The 17,783-nt window shown below is 42.2% G+C and overlaps 1 protein-coding gene across 6 annotated transcripts in view; it reads right to left on the reverse strand.

The window, feature by feature from the left end:
* The window catches only part of igsf9ba (immunoglobulin superfamily, member 9Ba), a 71,452-nt gene that overhangs the window by 10,787 nt on the left and 42,882 nt on the right, over positions 1–17,783 (reverse strand). For 3 of the 6 annotated variants that reach the window (XR_001808877.3, XM_017428341.3, XM_017428345.3), the window contains exons 5-17: positions 17,562–17,679; positions 13,418–13,559; positions 11,390–11,535; positions 9,901–10,043; positions 7,898–8,038; positions 7,694–7,813; positions 7,417–7,567; positions 5,759–5,882; positions 3,761–3,936; positions 1,838–2,097; positions 497–581; positions 213–377; positions 2–47 (exon numbers count right to left, since the gene is read on the reverse strand). Coding sequence is in view for 5 of the 6 variants with exons in the window: in XM_017428341.3 (XP_017283830.1) it covers positions 2–47; positions 213–377; positions 497–581; positions 1,838–2,097; positions 3,761–3,936; positions 5,759–5,882; positions 7,417–7,567; positions 7,694–7,813; positions 7,898–8,038; positions 9,901–10,043; positions 11,390–11,535; positions 13,418–13,559; positions 17,562–17,679 (1,817 nt within the window). In the remaining variant the exon portion in view is untranslated. The remainder of the gene's footprint in view (position 1; positions 48–212; positions 378–496; positions 582–1,837; positions 2,098–3,760; positions 3,937–5,758; positions 5,883–7,416; positions 7,568–7,693; positions 7,814–7,897; positions 8,039–9,900; positions 10,044–11,389; positions 11,536–13,417; positions 13,560–17,561; positions 17,680–17,783) is intronic. The other 3 variants (XM_017428344.3, XM_017428343.3, XM_017428342.3) reach the window with 3 other exon arrangements.

Consider the following 17,783-nt stretch of genomic DNA (forward strand, 5'->3'; position numbering starts at 1 on the left):
CGGCGACTCAATGCTTTTCCTGAAGTGTGTCACCGACAAGGGAGGATCTGAGAGGACAAACACATTCAAATTGACCATTTTCTTTTTTGCTGATCAGCACAAATATAAGTCGGAGAACTGGACAGATGACACAGAAACGGGTCTTTAACACCATCGAAGAAGCAAAACTCCCAAACTAAAAGAGTCCATTTCTTGTGAAGAAGGACGCCAACCTGGTTTCCGCTTGAGTTTTCGACGGTGTTGCTTATTAACGAAGCAAGCTGCTAGAGTGCTGAACAGTACTGCTGCTGCCAGAAAACAGATCGTTGCCACAACGCCTGCCACCACCGGCCGCGCCAGCCCCTCTTCGGGCAACTCTGCAGCAGGGAAGGGGTCTGCTAAGGCACACGAGAGTAAAAAACAAACAACAACAACAAAATAAAAGACATTAGAAGCAAAAACACGCCCAAATCCATGACCTTCGACGGGTCGAGCTGATGTGTGTAAATACACCCACCTGTGCTGGACACTCCCACTACATTGCTGCTCTCACTGATCAGATCATCCATGACCGCCATCACTCGAAACTCATACCAGGACTCCTGTCAACAAACGCACTCGTTTGTGTTCGTGTCATTCAGTCATCGAAGCACTTTGAGATTCTGTTGTTGCCGCTGGACATGCAGCTCATGACTGGCACGACAGGAAGGACGACGGGATTTTCAGATCTTTTTAATTATTGTCGTTTTAGTAATCTGCTTATATTATAATTGGTAACGTTTTGCAGTACATCCAGAAGTTTGAACGTTCTGTTTGATGGTTGTTGACAAGATAAAATGTGGACTGTGCAGAAACCTTTGTTAGTTTGACTCCATTTCTAGTTTCTGTTTACAAAATACTTGAAAAATAACTTTTCAGTTAGTAAGGATGCACAGATGACTGGAATCAGATCATTTTCAGCTTGACTCGCTTGGACTTGTGACTTGCTTTCAGAAATCAGATTTTTTTTGCAAGACCCTGAACACACCACAGGTAAACTGTGGTAAAAAAAAATCAAAAATTTTCCCCCCAGTCTGTGAATGCACCGTGGCTATTGGCTGAGAGAAGATTTAAAGTTATGTTGTTATATCTGTAAGGTGTTTACCCACCAAATCAAATGTATGAAAGGGAAATAGAATTTTCTCATTTCACTGCCCAGTAAAATATGGGTAGAGGTACCAGAGATGACATATTTAAGCCCATCATACTCCAAATTTCATACTTTTTCTTATTTAATTATACTTTAACCATTTAACTATGGCTGTAATTCACCTTGTATTTATTTTAAATAAAATGAATGAATGATTTAACTATTTAACACAATTTATCTGTAAACCAGAGGTTGTTTTGGACACCAGTGCAACTTATTTTAAATTCAATTCTAGTTTTTAGTTTTCTTACCATTTTTATGTGATGCATGTTTTTACTGTTGTTTTAAGATGGGTAAGAAAATAAATAAATTTGATCAAATAAACCATATCAAGGAGCTAGTATTTGGCCCATAAAAGAGATGTATTGTACTTTTATTTTGTTGTTGTTGGATTTTATTTGCAATAATACCTCGGTCTGTTAACCTGGAGGATATTATTTGTAGACTTTTCCATGAACAAAAGAAATATCTGTAACCTGGTGGAGAAAATGTTTGGAAATGTTTCATTCTTAACCCAGTCCAGTTTTCAATACAACCAAAAAAAACAAACTTGTAAGCTGTCAGTTATAGATCTTAAAGAGAAATGGGACTCGGCCAAAATCAGTCCACCTCTAACAATTAACCTGTTAAATCCTAAACCGACAGGTGGTTCTTATTCATCTAACTGACCTGCACCAGGTCTCTTGCTATGAGCTCGGTTTCGGTGGACGGGATCAGGTCATCCAGAACCTCCCACCTCTCCCCGAGGCGGAACTCCATGATGTATCGGTCGATGGGGGCGGAGTGGTTGGCCGGAGGGAGCCACGTGAGGAGGACACCATGCTGCGTGCGATTGGCTGTGAGGCACCGTGGTGGGGTAAGAAGCACCAGTGGTTCTGCAGTACCCAGGGGATAGCCTGTGGACCGGGGGGGAGGTAATCTGGTCAGAACTGAATGAAAGAACAGAGAAGATCAACTGGGACCAATCAAACGCTTGTTGATAAACTTGCAGCCCAGAAAAGATGGCGGGTGTCTGACTTGAGTTAATGTGCATCCGAGTAACAGCCGGTCTGCTTTAATGCATGTTTTTCTCTATTTTCTTCTCGTTTTAAAATTAATTGTTAGTAGCTATATGCTCAGACTTTTGCTAATGTGTTTTTAGCTGTTTTAATACATTGTGATAAAATGTATTACTTTAAAAAATCATTTAAAAGCTGATGACAGAGAGCAAGGCATAAGAAAGAAATGCTAACGATGTCACATTTTAAGTTTGATATATGTTTCATTGTTCATTAAAGTATGTTTGTTCTAAATTTCATATAATTTGTCACTGGGAAAAGGTGAATGGTATTTCTATATGAGTAATTTGACTTATTACATCTAAAACAAAGGTTAATTCATGTATTTTTCTAATAAACATGACCAAGATTGGCCCTTGGCTAAGATCAAGTTTTGAATTTTTGTCTCCGTTGTGTAACAGAGTTTGACAACTCAGGTTTAAATCGTGCAGATTACTGGAAAAGGTGGAGAAACAAGATGAACTGAAGGAAAAAGCCAAGCTGGCAGAGGCAGCATGATGCTCAGAAGCTAGAAAAAAACCTAGAAAAAAAGCTAGAAAACCTCAGCACTTTGACCGATTTCTTAAGTTCTGTTGCAGACAGCAAACACCTCCTCTGCTGCGTTTATCCAGGTCGGGTGTCCTCTTTTCCCAGGGTAAAACACCTCGCAACGCTGGGGATCCTTTTTCAGATCCAGGACTTGACTCAGTCTCCAATGTCTCTGAATTGCGGCCGACTAGATCTGTAGGATGAACTAGGAAAACAGGTCCGCCCAGGGGGACCGCGCTCTTCATTATACGGGATTTAAAAGCTCTGCTGCTAATGAATTCATGCGTGACACCGTCAGAGTTTCAGTGGAGTTCGTGCTCCAGCATGTCGCAACTGTTTTGAAAGCGCTTGGAAACCGACACAATATCACGCATGAGGTTATATTGTTAGGGCTGACTGGAGCGCAGCAAAGGATGTCTGTATTTAGTGTCTGAGGAGAGACTTTACTACAAGTAGCTCTGCAGCTTAAAGAGTTAATTTTAGTCCGTGCTGCATTATTCATATGTTTAGGATATTATTAGCAAGAGTTTGAGCAAAATCTGCAAATATTCCCTTTAGGATATTTGTTGCCAAAATTGTTATTTGCGCGAGAAGGGAAACCGTTTAGTCAGACAAGGAAAGAAAAAAAAAAACACCCCGAAAGCTTTTAAAACCGCACTTCCTGCTTCTTGTGATGCTTGTTGCTTTAAATGAGGAGTAGTTACTGTCAGTCACTGGTATGAGATGACAAAAATTAAACGGAGATAGTGTCCTCGCTAATTTTTTTGCAACCTGGAAAAAAAAAAAAAAAAAAGACCAGAGATATTTCTGAACATATTCCAACCCAAACCACTAAAACTGAGGGCACGTTTGCAGTCGACGTTACACAGGTGGGTACGTTATTTTAAGCATCACCTGAAGGCCATACATTCATCGCTGCGCCTGATGATTTCCTAAAGCTACATGAAAAAGCTGCTGAATGCGGCTCGGCGGTGGAACGAGCTTTACAGTAATTAGCAGCACCCACCTGCAGTGGTGACTGTCACAACTTCACTGAATGGGCCCGTGCCCAGCTTGTTTTGAGCCAACACACTGAACTGGTACTCCGTCCCAGGCTCCAACCCGGGGACCACCAACCAGGTCTGAGCACCAGAAACCGGCATCGAGTGCCAGTCATGAGGACCAAAGTCTGTTCTCTTAGACCTGAGGAGAGAAAACGAACACAGAAATGGAAACACGGAAAGATTAGACCGAGAACGCAGGAAAGTGAAAGAGACCTGACCAGAATTAATTACGTGACTATCTGCGGGTTTCAAAAGGTGCACCTTTTGGAAAAGTTCATTTTAAGAATCTTATCTGTTATAATCCGCTGCCTAATTCTATATATATGTATATATTATCCATAAACATAACAGTTTTCTGTATCCAGTAAATGTATTTAAGCTTTACTATATTTTTATGCCAGGGGATTTCCAAATAGTTTCAGGTCATCAGGAATTAATTTAAGTAAAAAAAAAAAACTAATAAATGCCTTAAAAACACCTTTTCTGTTCATAGTGGAGTTTAAATATTTCAAAAAGTAACATATGGTTATCTTGGACATTATTTAAGGGGGGCTTATTGGCTCAAACTTTAAAAATCTGTTGTCTAAAGGAATCAGATTATACCAAATTTACTTTAAAAAAAATGTTGCTGAACTAGTGCAGAATATCCATAAATATCTAATATTAATGTAAGATATGCATCAATTGATATGCTGTTTTTTTTTTGGACTTATTGAGTCTGGAGGTAAAAAAGAAAGATGAAACAAATCAAAATTGATCCAATCTGTTTTGATTTAACTTCAGTAACATCTAATAATAATAAACACATTAAAACAAACATTATGAGAGAGGGCGCAGTGATAATTAACGCAGAATTATTCAAATTGATACAATTTTAGGGAAAAAAATTAATCGTCAAAAAGACTAAATTTAGATTCTGAATTTGAGCAACAATTGCCCTTCCACAGTGAAAACTTTACAACATAAATATCTATATAAAGGTTTTAAAAATGATGAATAACCTGATCCTAAATAGATCTCAGACACTTTAGGAGCCATTAACAAGCAGCTACAGTGCATCCAATAAAAAGAGCGATACTGACCCGTCTCTTTCCAAACAGTGTAAGATTACTCTGTCCTTCATCAGCCAAATTTACAAAGATTTGTTCAGGAACAAACAAACAGAGGAGTATAACAAGTCGAGTGAGAAACAGGAGAAATGAGGGGAACTAACCCTGAAATAACCAGAACCTTGACTCATAAGATTTATTTAATGAATGAAGCGTTTACCCTAATTAATAACTCTATTATAGCCTTCATGAGGCCAGCCTTATTGTAAAGTGGGGCCAATAATGTTTTATATTTGCAGAAAGAAACTATTTTTGAAAAATGTTTTTTTACTCAAGTGTTTATTGCTGCTTGTATGGAAGGAAAAAAGGCCACCACTGCAAGAAAACTATAATCTTAAACCCATTTTTATGCACACTGAGTTTGTGTAAACTGCCATTTGAAACGTTACAGCTGACATTTAAAGGATATTAAGTAAACGAACATCTACGCACATTTCTCACCCTATTCATTTGAGAAAATGCTTATATTGTGTCGCATTTAAATCAAGAGTTCCTTCACCCCCACCAGGCTGTAAAAATATGTGAGATAATTTTCTCCTACAGACGGAATTAATTCGATATCACCGTCTTAACTTTTACGATCAACAACGCTTATTCCAAATTCATTTGGAAAAAAATCCACCGGATTCCCACTTTACCCCATGAATAATGCTCGTATATATATATATATAAATATTCCAAGAAACGTTTTTTGGTACAATTCAGCCGTGAGCTCCCTGAATGAAATCTATTTTTGTTTTCATCAATGATGAATGGTGTCTCCTTTCAATAAGCCCGTGGCCGTAACCTTCCAGTCTGTTTCCACATCTGCAAGCTGCTGCCATTGATTGAAAGGAAACGAAGAGCACTCACACTGGACCGTACCACACAGAGAAAGTCTGTTCGAAGCCGCCATCATAACCTGGTTCCCAGGACACATTAGCAGAGGTTGTAGAGGGCAATACATGGATGTTGCCAGGAGCGTGTGGGCTGGTGCCTGAGAGGATTACAAAAACAGAGTGGGAACACATTTATAAATACCACTTGCACTTACGTAGTGCTAATATAAGTACTCTGTGATAACAAGTAGGTCTTTGTAGTCATAATAATGGTGTGTGCGTCGTGTGTGTCAGCTCCGGCTGGATAACGCGATGTTGCCCGAGGTTGCTACGAGAGCGAGGTCCAGTTCATCCCACCCACCTGACAGCTGTGCAGTGTGGCCTGAAACCAGCTACTTCTCCGTGGGATTAAAAAAAAAAAAAAAAAAAAACAGAGACCTGAGCGTGGTATATAAGGGTCTGAGGCGCACAGCTGTCGGCACCGCTCTGTGACTTTGTGCCAGCTGATGGCTGGTCACGCTCCAGCTGTGACACAACAACTGGCACCGAGCGGGAAAAACCACCACCTGACCTGCTTGCATCTCTACCAGACTTTAAAACGTAGTTTAAAATCTGAAGAAATCCCCTTATTCCCTTAACTCCATGCATATGTTCGCATAGCAAGAAAGTCGCTTTCTTGCCGACTTCGTCAATATCGCCACTATGAAACGCCGTGGGGGGGGGGGCTACGGCGAGAGCTCCCTGAAATCCAAAAGCAACTAGAGCTACAGCAGAGGCAACTAAAACCATCAGAAGTGTTGTGTTGATATTAAACAAAACCACGACCGCAGTAACCTCCCTGATGACAGCCACGCATGCAGACGACGCCCACACGCGGCTCCTAACCGCGTTTGATTCGAGAAATCGGGTCGTCCGTTGACGCCCTCGCTACAGGTCCGATCCCTCCGTATTTAATCTCTCTTGGCGTGGTCCTGAACATCTTAAGTCAAAGTAACTGGTGAATTTGTGATTTGGATACGGGCTCATTTGGCGTACCCCACTGGGAAGCTCCAAAACCTCTCAAAAGTCAATCCTGAAATGCGTGAGATGGCGTTCCTCGTTAATTTGCCCATCGCTGCTCCTGCTAACGTCCGCCGACTGAGAGATGTGGTAAAGGCTGGAAACCGGATGGCTGGTACGCGTGTTCGGATAAACACTCCTGCAGTGATCGCCCACCGCGACGGTCCCCCTGACCTGTGCAACTATTGTTTTTGCCACCGTTAAGAAACACGTTTACTTGGAAAAGGAAAGAAATGACTCAAAATATGAAGACTGCTCTAAAACACGCAACCTCAGGCCACGAAGACCTTTAAAATCCTGCTCCCCTTTATCAATAATTCAGCCGATTTGTGAGTAAAAGGATGTTCCGAGTTCAGAGACCCGGCAGACAAAAAAAGCTGCAGGGCAGGAATGCGTACCGCGAAGCCTGCCTACAGATTCAGTCTTAAATTCACCTGAATAGAGCTACTACAGATAGGATCAAATTCAATTTTAATGACGTTCAAGAGGAAATTGGGAGGAAGAAAAGAGTTTGAGAGGTGAGGGTCAGAGCGATGTGATGCCAGTGACTCATACGCCACAGGAAAGTGAAATTAAAGTGAACTCATAATGACTAGAGAGGTCGGTATTTGTGAGCGGACTGAGTGTTTGTACCGATGACTAGGATACGTGTGCTGGCAGTGATGCTTGTGACCACATTGGTGGCTACACACTCCCACTCTCCGTGGTCCTCCTTGCTGAGGGAGAGAAACTGTAAGCTGCCACTGGGTAGGATGTTGTGCTTGCTCCTGCTTGGCTTCCCCACCTTTAATTAACATTGCAAAAAGAATCACAGCTCAATGGTTGGTTAAGCAGCAGGCAAACACACGTGTAAAGAGCATGACTGGTAAAAGAAGAAAAAAGTTTTAGGAGGCTTCTGAATCTGCTTCACCTTTCTCCAGGTGATGGTCGGTATATCGGGGTCTCCAGAAGCAGCACAAGGGATGACTAGCTCTCTCCCAGCCTCCTGACGGTACTCCCCCCCAGGCCTCACGTTAAAGTAAGGGGGATCCTTCCCAAACACACGCACACAAAGAACTAGAAACAGGCAGAAACTGAAGCAGCGGACGCGTCAAACACTCGAGCGGGGATCTACCTTTAGCACCAAAGTGGCAGGGGGGGACATGCCCATGGTACCCAGGGCGTTGTAAGGCACGCAGGTGTAGGTGCCCAGGGAGTCTTCTGTGGCTTCCGCCACCCGGATACTTCCATCTGGCATCAGGCTCCAACCGGGATACTACAAGACAAGGAAGAGGGGGCGTCTGAAATGCTTTATTCCAGGGGGTTCCTAAACCCGCCTAAATGTTTCTGAATGGCACAAAAAAAAACAGTAAAATGAGAAGCAGCTGCCTATTTAACACAGACCTGTCCTCTACTGTTGCAGCATAATGTGGTGAAGACAGACAGAAAATCCTTTACTAGTTATGTGATGGCCAAACCCACGGCCACACTCCACTAAAGTCAGTAACTCTCGTGCACCCTAATTCATTCATTAAACACACTGAAACTTTAATTTGTAATAAAATGTTGATTTAAATACATTAGTGCTATTTGTAAGCTCGCACCTTTAGTTCCTTGTATTTTTATCAACTCGTGCTCATCTTTGCTTTGTCTTATGATTAATTCTTTGTTTCTCACCTGACGTGGTTCCTGGGAGTTACCTGACAAAAGATGGCCGCCATGGCTTGGCACACCTAAAATCCCAGGGGATAATTGGACCGCACCACTAGTTCCTGCTGGGGAGGGGGAACTTGAACTTGCTTTGTTTAAATAAGCTTTTGTATTTAACTTAATGTTTGAATTTAAAGTTTAACATTTTTGATTTCCTTCTTTGGTGTTTAGTTTATTAACAAACAAATACTGTGTTGGTTGTTTGTAGTTTGTGATTGCATTGTGTTTAGGTATCCCTATTGTGTGTAATGGTCTGATCAGCCAGTATATATGTCCTTGTGTGTCATTTAGGAGAGTCAGTTCTGTTTTGTTGGTGCAGCCAGTTGGTTTGTTCATGTTGTTGTTTCTTTGACCTTTTTATGAGCTCAGTATTTAGCTTAGGAAAAACCATTTTTCTAATAATTCCTGTGACTCCTCCTGTTTTCAACTTGGTCCACAACAAGTTAGTTAAAAGAAAATAGAAAAACTACAGAAGTAATATCAGCTAAACGATCGCTTTTACTTCATCCATCACTAATTGGGGCAAAGCTAACTTGAACTACTTTGTTTCCAGCGTACGCCCATAAGTCCCGACAATAAAACCACTGACAGGAGGAGGGTGGTACGCTGATCATCCTGTTAGAACATGATGCTCTGTTAGAAAACTTCGAGTCCCGCCATTAGTGTGGAACATATTTCACCAGATGGAGCACACACCTGACAGCAAAACAATGACTCCTACACTTCAGTAACTTACCCCCAAATAAAACCCAACTTGGTTGCAATCCTTCAGAACAGAACAGGCTTAGATATGTTCTGAGGAATACACAAGACACTCGTTGAGTTTCGTGACTCGTCGTGACTTGAAGCCACGCTGGGGGAACCACACACTAACAGGTGGGTGGTTTTCATCTCGCAGCTGGTCATTTTACATGAAGCATACCCGGCAGAATTCAGCAAAATATGACTAAAGACTTTAAGGAGAAATATTACAAAGAACCTAAGTTTTTAGTGAGGTCCGTTAAAACAATTGGATGTCACCCTTTTGGAAACTCCTGACAACTCTCAGCAGGAGGAAGATCTTGTTACAGTCGTCCCTTAAATGCACATTCAGTCCACATGTAGTCTGTTTTTTTCTGTAGATTTATACACTGTAAAACTTATAGTATTTTTTGAATGAAGTGAATGATTTTTTTTCTGAAATGTGGAGGAGTAGAAGCATAAAGTGGCAATAAATGACTGGAGTTGTTGAGCAGAAGATGCTCTGTTCTGTCTGAATTTTGAGCTGATCACATAATGATCAACATGCACATGTATTGATTTATTTTAGGTTTTTTTTTTTAAGTATTTCTGTTAAACCTGCTGTTTGTGAGCTTATGGTGACATTAAAACAAATCTAAGCGGACATGCCTGAAAGGTAACTATGGTAAAAACAAACTGAAGCCAGACCTTCTCCACCCTGAGCGGGTAGCCGTCTTTCTCCCACTTCACGGATGTCACCGGTGGGTTGGCGTCCACGGGGCAGCGGATGATGCCTGGCAGTTTCCGTGGGACATAGATGACTGGAGGCATGTTGATCACTCGGGCAGGATCTGAGCGCAAAGTGGGGCTCAGCGTTAGACATTATTTAATTAAGAGAAATTTGAGCGTTTTATTAATTTTCAGAACTCCTTTTTTTGGTTTGGGGGCACTGCAGTGATGCACTTTTTAATTTTATGCCATTTCTGATTAAACAAATATATGTACATACAGTTTTGCAGCGATGGAATCAACATTTTCCAAGTCTTAGTTGAGAACAAACCATATTATCTGCATATTAGAAATAAAAATTAAAAAATCAAACTTGCTTCGACGCAATAAAAGAAGAATTTCCAGCTCTGCCTAATTGTTTTGCCATGTGTTTATAATCAGAGCAGGTGTGAGATTTGAGAAAGACTTTAATATTTTTGCCCTGCATTATCCAGCTTGGGTGACGCTACGATAATATAAATTTTCCAAGCACGCTAGGAACATAAAAGAAATGCTGAAAAGGGGGAAACGAGTGGAAGATTAGGTGACAGCCAGCAGGACAGTTTTCTTTCAGCGCAGCCGCTGCGTGTGCCTGATGAGGTGCAGCTTTACGGCCTGTAAAATCTGCTTTTATAAGTCAAAAACAAATGACTCTTCGTGCACGATAAAGCATGTTTAGAAAACGATTACGCCTCTTGATCATTTCTAAACCCCAAGCTGGGATATTTGCCTTTGGAGTCCAGTTCTTCTGTCTGAACTGAGTGGAGGATGAGTGTTTCCCCTGCATTTGTTTTCCATGTTGCATTCAGGATACTGGTTTCATTCCGGTCTGCTGTGTGTGAGGCCTGCAGTGCTCCCCCCCTCCCCCCTCTCTCTCTCTTACAGCGTAACACAATAATCAATGACCAGCAGCAACTTGGAAGCGAATCAGCTCGGAGCGACACGACGGCTGAAAACGAGGCGTCGTTTGGTTCAGAGGTGGCGATCCTCGCTCGTCACCGGTGTAGAGGAATGTCATCGTTTTACGTAAAGTGGAGGGAGGGGGTGAGGGGGAGTGGGAGGAGGAGGAGGGGGGGGGAAATTCACACACAAAAGAAAAAAAAAAAAAAAAAACGAGGAAAAATGGCATCTACGGATGAGTACGTCTCCAGCTCTGGAGTCAGAATGGAGGCTAATTTAATTGAATGTATGAAAATGGTTTAAGAGGCTCATGTAAGGGGAGTGTGTGTGTGTGTACGTGGGGGTGGAGGCTGCTGCTGCCTCTGTAACGCCTGACCTTCAGATTCAGAACGATTTCCTCCTCGTTTCAATCGCGGAGCAGCCCAAAAACTACAGCCTCTGTGCTGCTGCTGCTGCTGCTGCCGCTGCTCGCTCTGCCTGCCTCCCCGCCCCTCCGCCCCCCCGACTCCGTTGCCACGGTAACACTCACACTGAACAGTCAGGTAGGCTGATGCTGAGGGCGAGATACCGAGGCTGTTGCTCGGGCTGCAGGTGTATTTCCCGGCGTCCTCCGGCTTGACCCGGAATATGATGAGCGTGCCGTCGATAAGGATGCGCACTCGGAGCTTCAGGTCGCTGCAGGAGGGGGGAAAAAACACACACACACGCTCTTATCGCACCCCCGCTGGTGGAGGAGCAGGACAGGGCACATGCATCTGCTTCTTGTGTGTGTTAAATTGCATTGAAGTGCCATAAGAGAGCAGCAGAGAGTCAAACAGCAGCCAGCGGAGAGGGGCAGAGAACACAGAGTACAAAGCGAGAGATTAAAAAAAAAAAAGAAAGAAAGAAAGAAATCTGTTAAATGGAACTGCCTTCATGTTTTACCGCTTCACACTCTTTACAATTCAACATACCACTCGGGCTTTTTTTTACACAGTGCTTGTCCACACAGCTATTCAACATTTACAATCTTAAACAACATGAAAACACCACAACCCTCATTTTAAAGCTTCCGCTTCAAATACTTTCTAGTTTTGTTTCATCTAGTTATTAATATACAAATTACAGATTATCTTCAGAGCTCACAGACCTGACTATGAATGATTATGTCTCCAAAAAGAGCTCAAACGACCAATTTAGGAACAAAAAAAACGATAAACAATTGTTTCTTTTTCTGACATTACAAATGCTGATTAATTGAGACAATCACATATGCTGAAATATCATTTTAACTATTTTTTTAGAAGCTCTCGGTACATTAAGTATACAATTTCAGCTCTTGTAGAATTGCTTTGGTTTATAATTTCAGTTCATGACTATCTTTAAATCAAAACGTTTCCCTCTGAAGTACCAATTTGGCAGGTTTAGTGTGTGAATCTTGTATAATTTACAAACATATTTGTATATTAATTGAAACATAGCTGTACATAACTAAGTATTTAACTAAACTGCAATTACTGAGAGTATTATAAATACAATCTAATAGCGTTTCAGGAACCACCTTGCTGTAACTAAAATATTTTTTGTCTGTTAAACCATTTTATCTTTGGTATTTTTCATAGATTCAACTAAAAACATGGGAACAAACTGCGTTTATGACAGGATTCTGGTAACAAAATACCTCAAGACAGATAGATCCACCCATCCATTTATTTAGTTTCTAAGTTGTCTGCTTGGTGTCGACACAACGCTCGAGGTTAAAAGACGTTTTATGCCTGAATGACTTACGAGTCAGAGTTAAGTGGCTTAAAAACATAAAAACTGCCTCCCTGAACATGGTCAGATAGTTAAGGAAGAATTTGTGAAAAAGCAGCCAGACTTCCAGAAAGCCTAAAAAAAAATTAACTTAACCCTCCCGTGGCGTCCGGGTCAAACTGACCCAAACAAACAAGGGCTTCTCTACCTCTCTCTATCTCTCTCTCTCTCTTTTAAGGGCATCAGGAGGGTTGAAAGAAGTTTGGCTGCTCCCAACCAAAACTTAACTAAAGAAGGGATGACTCGAGACTTTTGCACAATACTGTAAACGTAAACGATTCTCTCAAATCGGCCTCACCTATCTTGCAAAAAGAACTGAAGCTGAAAAGCTACGTGCCAGTCAAAGCCCTCCCCTCGTCCCTGCTCCCTCTTTGTTCTGTCGCTGGCCTCTGAAAGCTCTCCGGAGCCCGTCGAGGTCCGGGCCGCACCTCAGATCATCGCCGCGTGAGCCGCAGAGATGACACCGGGCCCCGAGTCATAAGCTGTTGCCATCAGAGCGCACTAAGTCGCCTGGCACGCTCCAGACAGGCCCCCAGCAGGCCCACTCTAACTTCCTCTGGGGCCACAGCGGGACAGGGCACACACTTCGACAGCCAGTCAAAATACAGCACAGACACACAGAGTCTTCGCCCCACTGAGGCTGGGAGATAAACCCCCCCCCCCGGCTGGCGGCGATTTAAATGTCAGAGACGCTTTAAGTCGCCACTTTCTGCACAGAGCTCCCGCCGCAACAGCACAGACGTAAACTCGATCATAACTTTACTTCTTGAAGTAGACGTTGTCCTCCTCCCAAAACCAGGTGTAGGTCAGGTTGCCGGGATACGCCTCCGCTTGGCAGGTGAAGAGTGCATTCTGTGATATGTTTACTGTCACGTTTTCGGGTGGTGAGACGATGTATGGAGGCCCTGAAAGAAGCAAAAGTCGGCGTTAATGGTTCTTCTGCGACTCCTAACGAACTTTGGCTGCTTCATAGTGAAGATTTTTAAGCTTTAAAACTGAAAATTATTTAACTAGTTTGGTGATTAATTGACTTTATAGTGATTTATTTTAATATGTTCTCAGGTTTCCACTACCTTTATGGCTGTTTTTTTTTGTTTTTTTTGGTTCCAGCTGCTCCTAACAAAAAACAAAAGCTGCCATTTTAGTTGTTGTGTAATCAAATATGAGATACTGTATTCAGTTCTGCTCTGGTACAAGTAAAAATAAATATAAATAAAAGGCTTCGGTTATAAAAACAAAACGAGCAGCTGGGAACGATGAGAATTATTCTGCGGCCTCGTACACATAAATACACAAACAATGTTTTTGCTTCTTTAAAGCAAGTTTTAACATTTTCTCTTTTCCTAAAACCCAAAATGTATGACACTCCACAAGCATCCTTTAAAGAAATAACAAAAGTCGTAAAAAAAAAACAAGAATATAAGAATGTTGCACTTTTTCTACTTTAGACTCAACCTGTTCACATGTCTTTTGTGGTTTTTCGCAAATCTTGGAAATAAACAGGAAGTTCCTGATCGCAGAAGTTATGAATCTGGGCGATCTCTTCATTCGTTATGTCAGCTTCTGTGCCGTTTGTTTGTCAGATGAGGACGGCGTCTATGTGGCATTAATCTCAAAGGACGACACATGTTGATTCAGCCGCCAGCTCATTTCCATCAGCGGGCTCCGATGGGACGTAAACACACAACTAAATAAACACACATACGAATCGAAGCCATCAAACGTAAATACTGGAGTTTTTAAATATATTTAAAGTCTAGCTGAAATGGGCAAATTTGAAGACGTCATGTGACCAACTCAATGCGTTTATTTATTTATCTGTTTTACCCTGGTACCTGGTGGTGACACATTAAGTCAAATATTTAAAGAAAAGTAAAATAACTACCAATGAAATTGAAGCGTTTTTGCTTGAAATGCAACAAAATACCTAAAAAATCAAACTCAACAAGCATAAAAGCAGTGATAAAATATTGGATTTCAACCTTTAATTGATCCCATCCATAAATATCAATGACTGGAAAGTTTGAACAAAAAAAAATCTGAATAAATAAATAAACCAGAGGCTAAAGTTGAGAACATTGCCAAGTGTATACGTGTCCTAAAACCATTGAAATGCGTTTTATTATTTAACGTCCAGTGGTTGACTCTCAGAGTTTCCTCATCTGTTCTGAACTCAGCTGTGCGATTCTTCTCAGCCGTGAAGGCAACATATAACAAAGTATCTGAAGACCAGCCGAGCCCCTGAGTCCCCGATTAGATTATCACAACTCAGATTACAGCGATGACCCTGTAATGATTTCTGATCCAGAACCAAAAGCATCGGCCTGGATTTACCTCCTGACCGGTTTGAAAACCATCCAACACAACGAGGCCAAGCCCGCCTCGAAGGAATGCATGTCGCCCGCTGCCTTGCCAGGGTTTTGTAGCATTTCGAGGTACTAATAAATTACAGAACGCTTCTTTGTTTTAAAAACTAACAACGAGAAAACAAACAAAACACTGTCGAATCCAAAGTAATTTGCGCCTATATGCAGGCCTCCTCTTCTTCCACTTCCAAAGTGTCACTTTTTTTTCTCCCTCTCTCTGCAACACGTCAGTGTGAGAAAAAGCACGCGCTACTTATTATTTACAGTATCTCAGCCCGGCCTTGGTGTAAAATGCCGTGAGCAGCCAGCTACCGTAGCCTTAATAGTAGTCGGAGTTGCAGCTTCTGCGTGCCTCACATTGTAACCTCTCCAGCCCCTCGGGTTCTCCAGGTTTGCTCCAAACTCCCAAAGAAAAGCGGCAGAAGCCATGAAAGGTAAGCTGTCTTTTATGAGAGGGGCCAGAGCCAAAGCTCCTGCTTATTTTCCTCCCAGCGTGTGCGGCTTCACACGTCGGCCGGGATGAGTGGCGGCGCTGAGCCGGGAACAATTAAAAGCAGATCACCGCTCTGATACCTGCTTGGTGTGTGTTTTATTTATTTATTTATTTATTTATTTATTTATTTATTGTAAAACTGGACTAAACTCAGAAATAACATTTCAGTTTAGTGGGTTTTTTTATTACATAGCTGTTAATAATCTGATACTCTGGCTCTGTTTCAGCACTTTGGAAAGGTTATTAACGCCACATGGCGGTCACTATAAAGTACACTATATAAGAGGCAGGGGACAGCTCGTTGTTTATGCATTTCGAACGCTACTTGAATGCCGTGTGGCTCATAATTAGGCGCCAAGTATTCACAGTCAGATGCCACATAAATACAGTAAACGCCACTGAGACACATGAGAATACGCTGCCTGGAGCTGAAGCCACGGACAACATCATGTTACTGGGTTTTGGCAGAGGAAATGTAAGCAGCGTCATCTGTTTCCACAACACAGACGCAACATTTATTTACACTTTTTAGTTCAATCTAAGCCAGGGGTGTCAAACCCAGTGACGCAAGGGGGCCAAAATTAAAAATTTGGTCCTCGCCAAGGGCCAATCACGAACAATATTTATTAAAAATTACATAAATTAACCTTGGTTTTAGATGCATTATGTCAAATCACTCATAAAGAAATATCAATGACCTTTTCCCAGTTACAGATTATACAGAATTTAGAGCAAACATACTTTAATGAACACAGACAAATAGATCAAACTTCAAAAAGCTCATCATTAGCTGTCATTTCTTACGCCTCACTCAGCTTTTAAATTATTTTTTTAACATTAAAACAGATAAAGGAAAAGCCATCAACAAAAACCTGATCATACAGAAATTAAAACTATATATTGTTGGCTTCTAAGTCACTGTCGAGAGAAAACTTCACTAATTAGGCTCAGTTTTTTGAAGCAAAATAAGAATCAGAGACTCGATCTGTCCCAGGTTAAAGGGCTGGACCTGATGAAATCTAAACGTTATCTTGGGGGCCGGATGAAATGTTACAGAGGGCCGGATCTGGCCCGCGGGCCCTGGGTTTGACACGTGTGGTCTAAGCAGTCGATATAATGACAGCTTTGTTGTGATCGGCGACGTGTTTCATATTCAGACTCAAACGTTTTACGTTTACGGCTAATTCCTCGAGTCCTGCAGCTCAGACGGAGGAGGAGACGAGAAACTTTACATTAAAGATGTCTGCGTGATTAAAGGCCTTTTAACGAGTACGAAAATTACAATAAAAAGCTGCTAGCATTAACCTCCATTAGTCTGCTGCACATTATGGTCGATTTCCACCAATGCAGCGTTCTTCTGTAGCTGTTAGACTGTCAGTCTGATCAGAGTTAGGGTTAGGGTTAGGGTCCATTTCTCCAAAGTTAGGTCGTTCAAAGAGCTATTTACAACAGCTGATTGTTCCTAACTCTTCAACAGAGCCCCGCTTCAAAAGATCCTAACTATGGTTTGAACGCATCAAATGCCAGAAACAGTCTTCACTGAGATTTAGCACTGCAGCAGCTGAATGTGTGCCTTTATACACCAACATTTATTGTACTGTGAACGCGGAGAATAGTAATTCCTTTGCTGTTTGCACCTGGAGAAGTCAAGCATTAAAGCAGACTTGACGCCCACTCCGCCATAAAAGCAAGATGCTCAGTTGCTTGTTAAATACACACCGTTAACTCCCCGACACCGTGCTGTATCAGGAGGCAGAGAGGAACTGCAGGCTGGTATCGCAACCATCTATCTGATCTGTGTCTAACAGAGAGCCTGCTTAATGGACCGGAGACAGACACCGACGTCCTCGCAGACAGATCCAGTTGTACGGACACGTTCACATAAAGAGGCCCCAGACTGAAATATTGGACTGAAGCGATACAGCCCCGCAAGGTGTGTTACACACATCGGTGCACCGCGGAGCTGCACCGCTTCGCCTTGAGGCCCAAACGCCGAAGCCCCGCCGCAGCGAAGCAGAGAACAAGAGACGAGGCCACGGAGACGGTACCTTGGACCAGCAGGCGGGTTGTGTGAAGCACCTCTCCCTGGTCGCTGTACGCCCTGCATGTGTACGCTCCTCTGTCATCCCTGGTGATGCCGAGAATGGTCAGGCTGCCGTCATGCACCTGGGGGTCGACAGGAAGGAGAACCGCATCAAACTTTTTCACTCCCAAAATAAAAATAAATAAATAATGTGACAAAACTCAAGATGGATCAAACCCACGTCGAA

Source organism: Kryptolebias marmoratus, linkage group LG2 (genome assembly GCF_001649575.2).
Source record: "Kryptolebias marmoratus isolate JLee-2015 linkage group LG2, ASM164957v2, whole genome shotgun sequence".
Taxonomy (NCBI): Eukaryota; Metazoa; Chordata; class Actinopteri; order Cyprinodontiformes; family Rivulidae; genus Kryptolebias; species Kryptolebias marmoratus.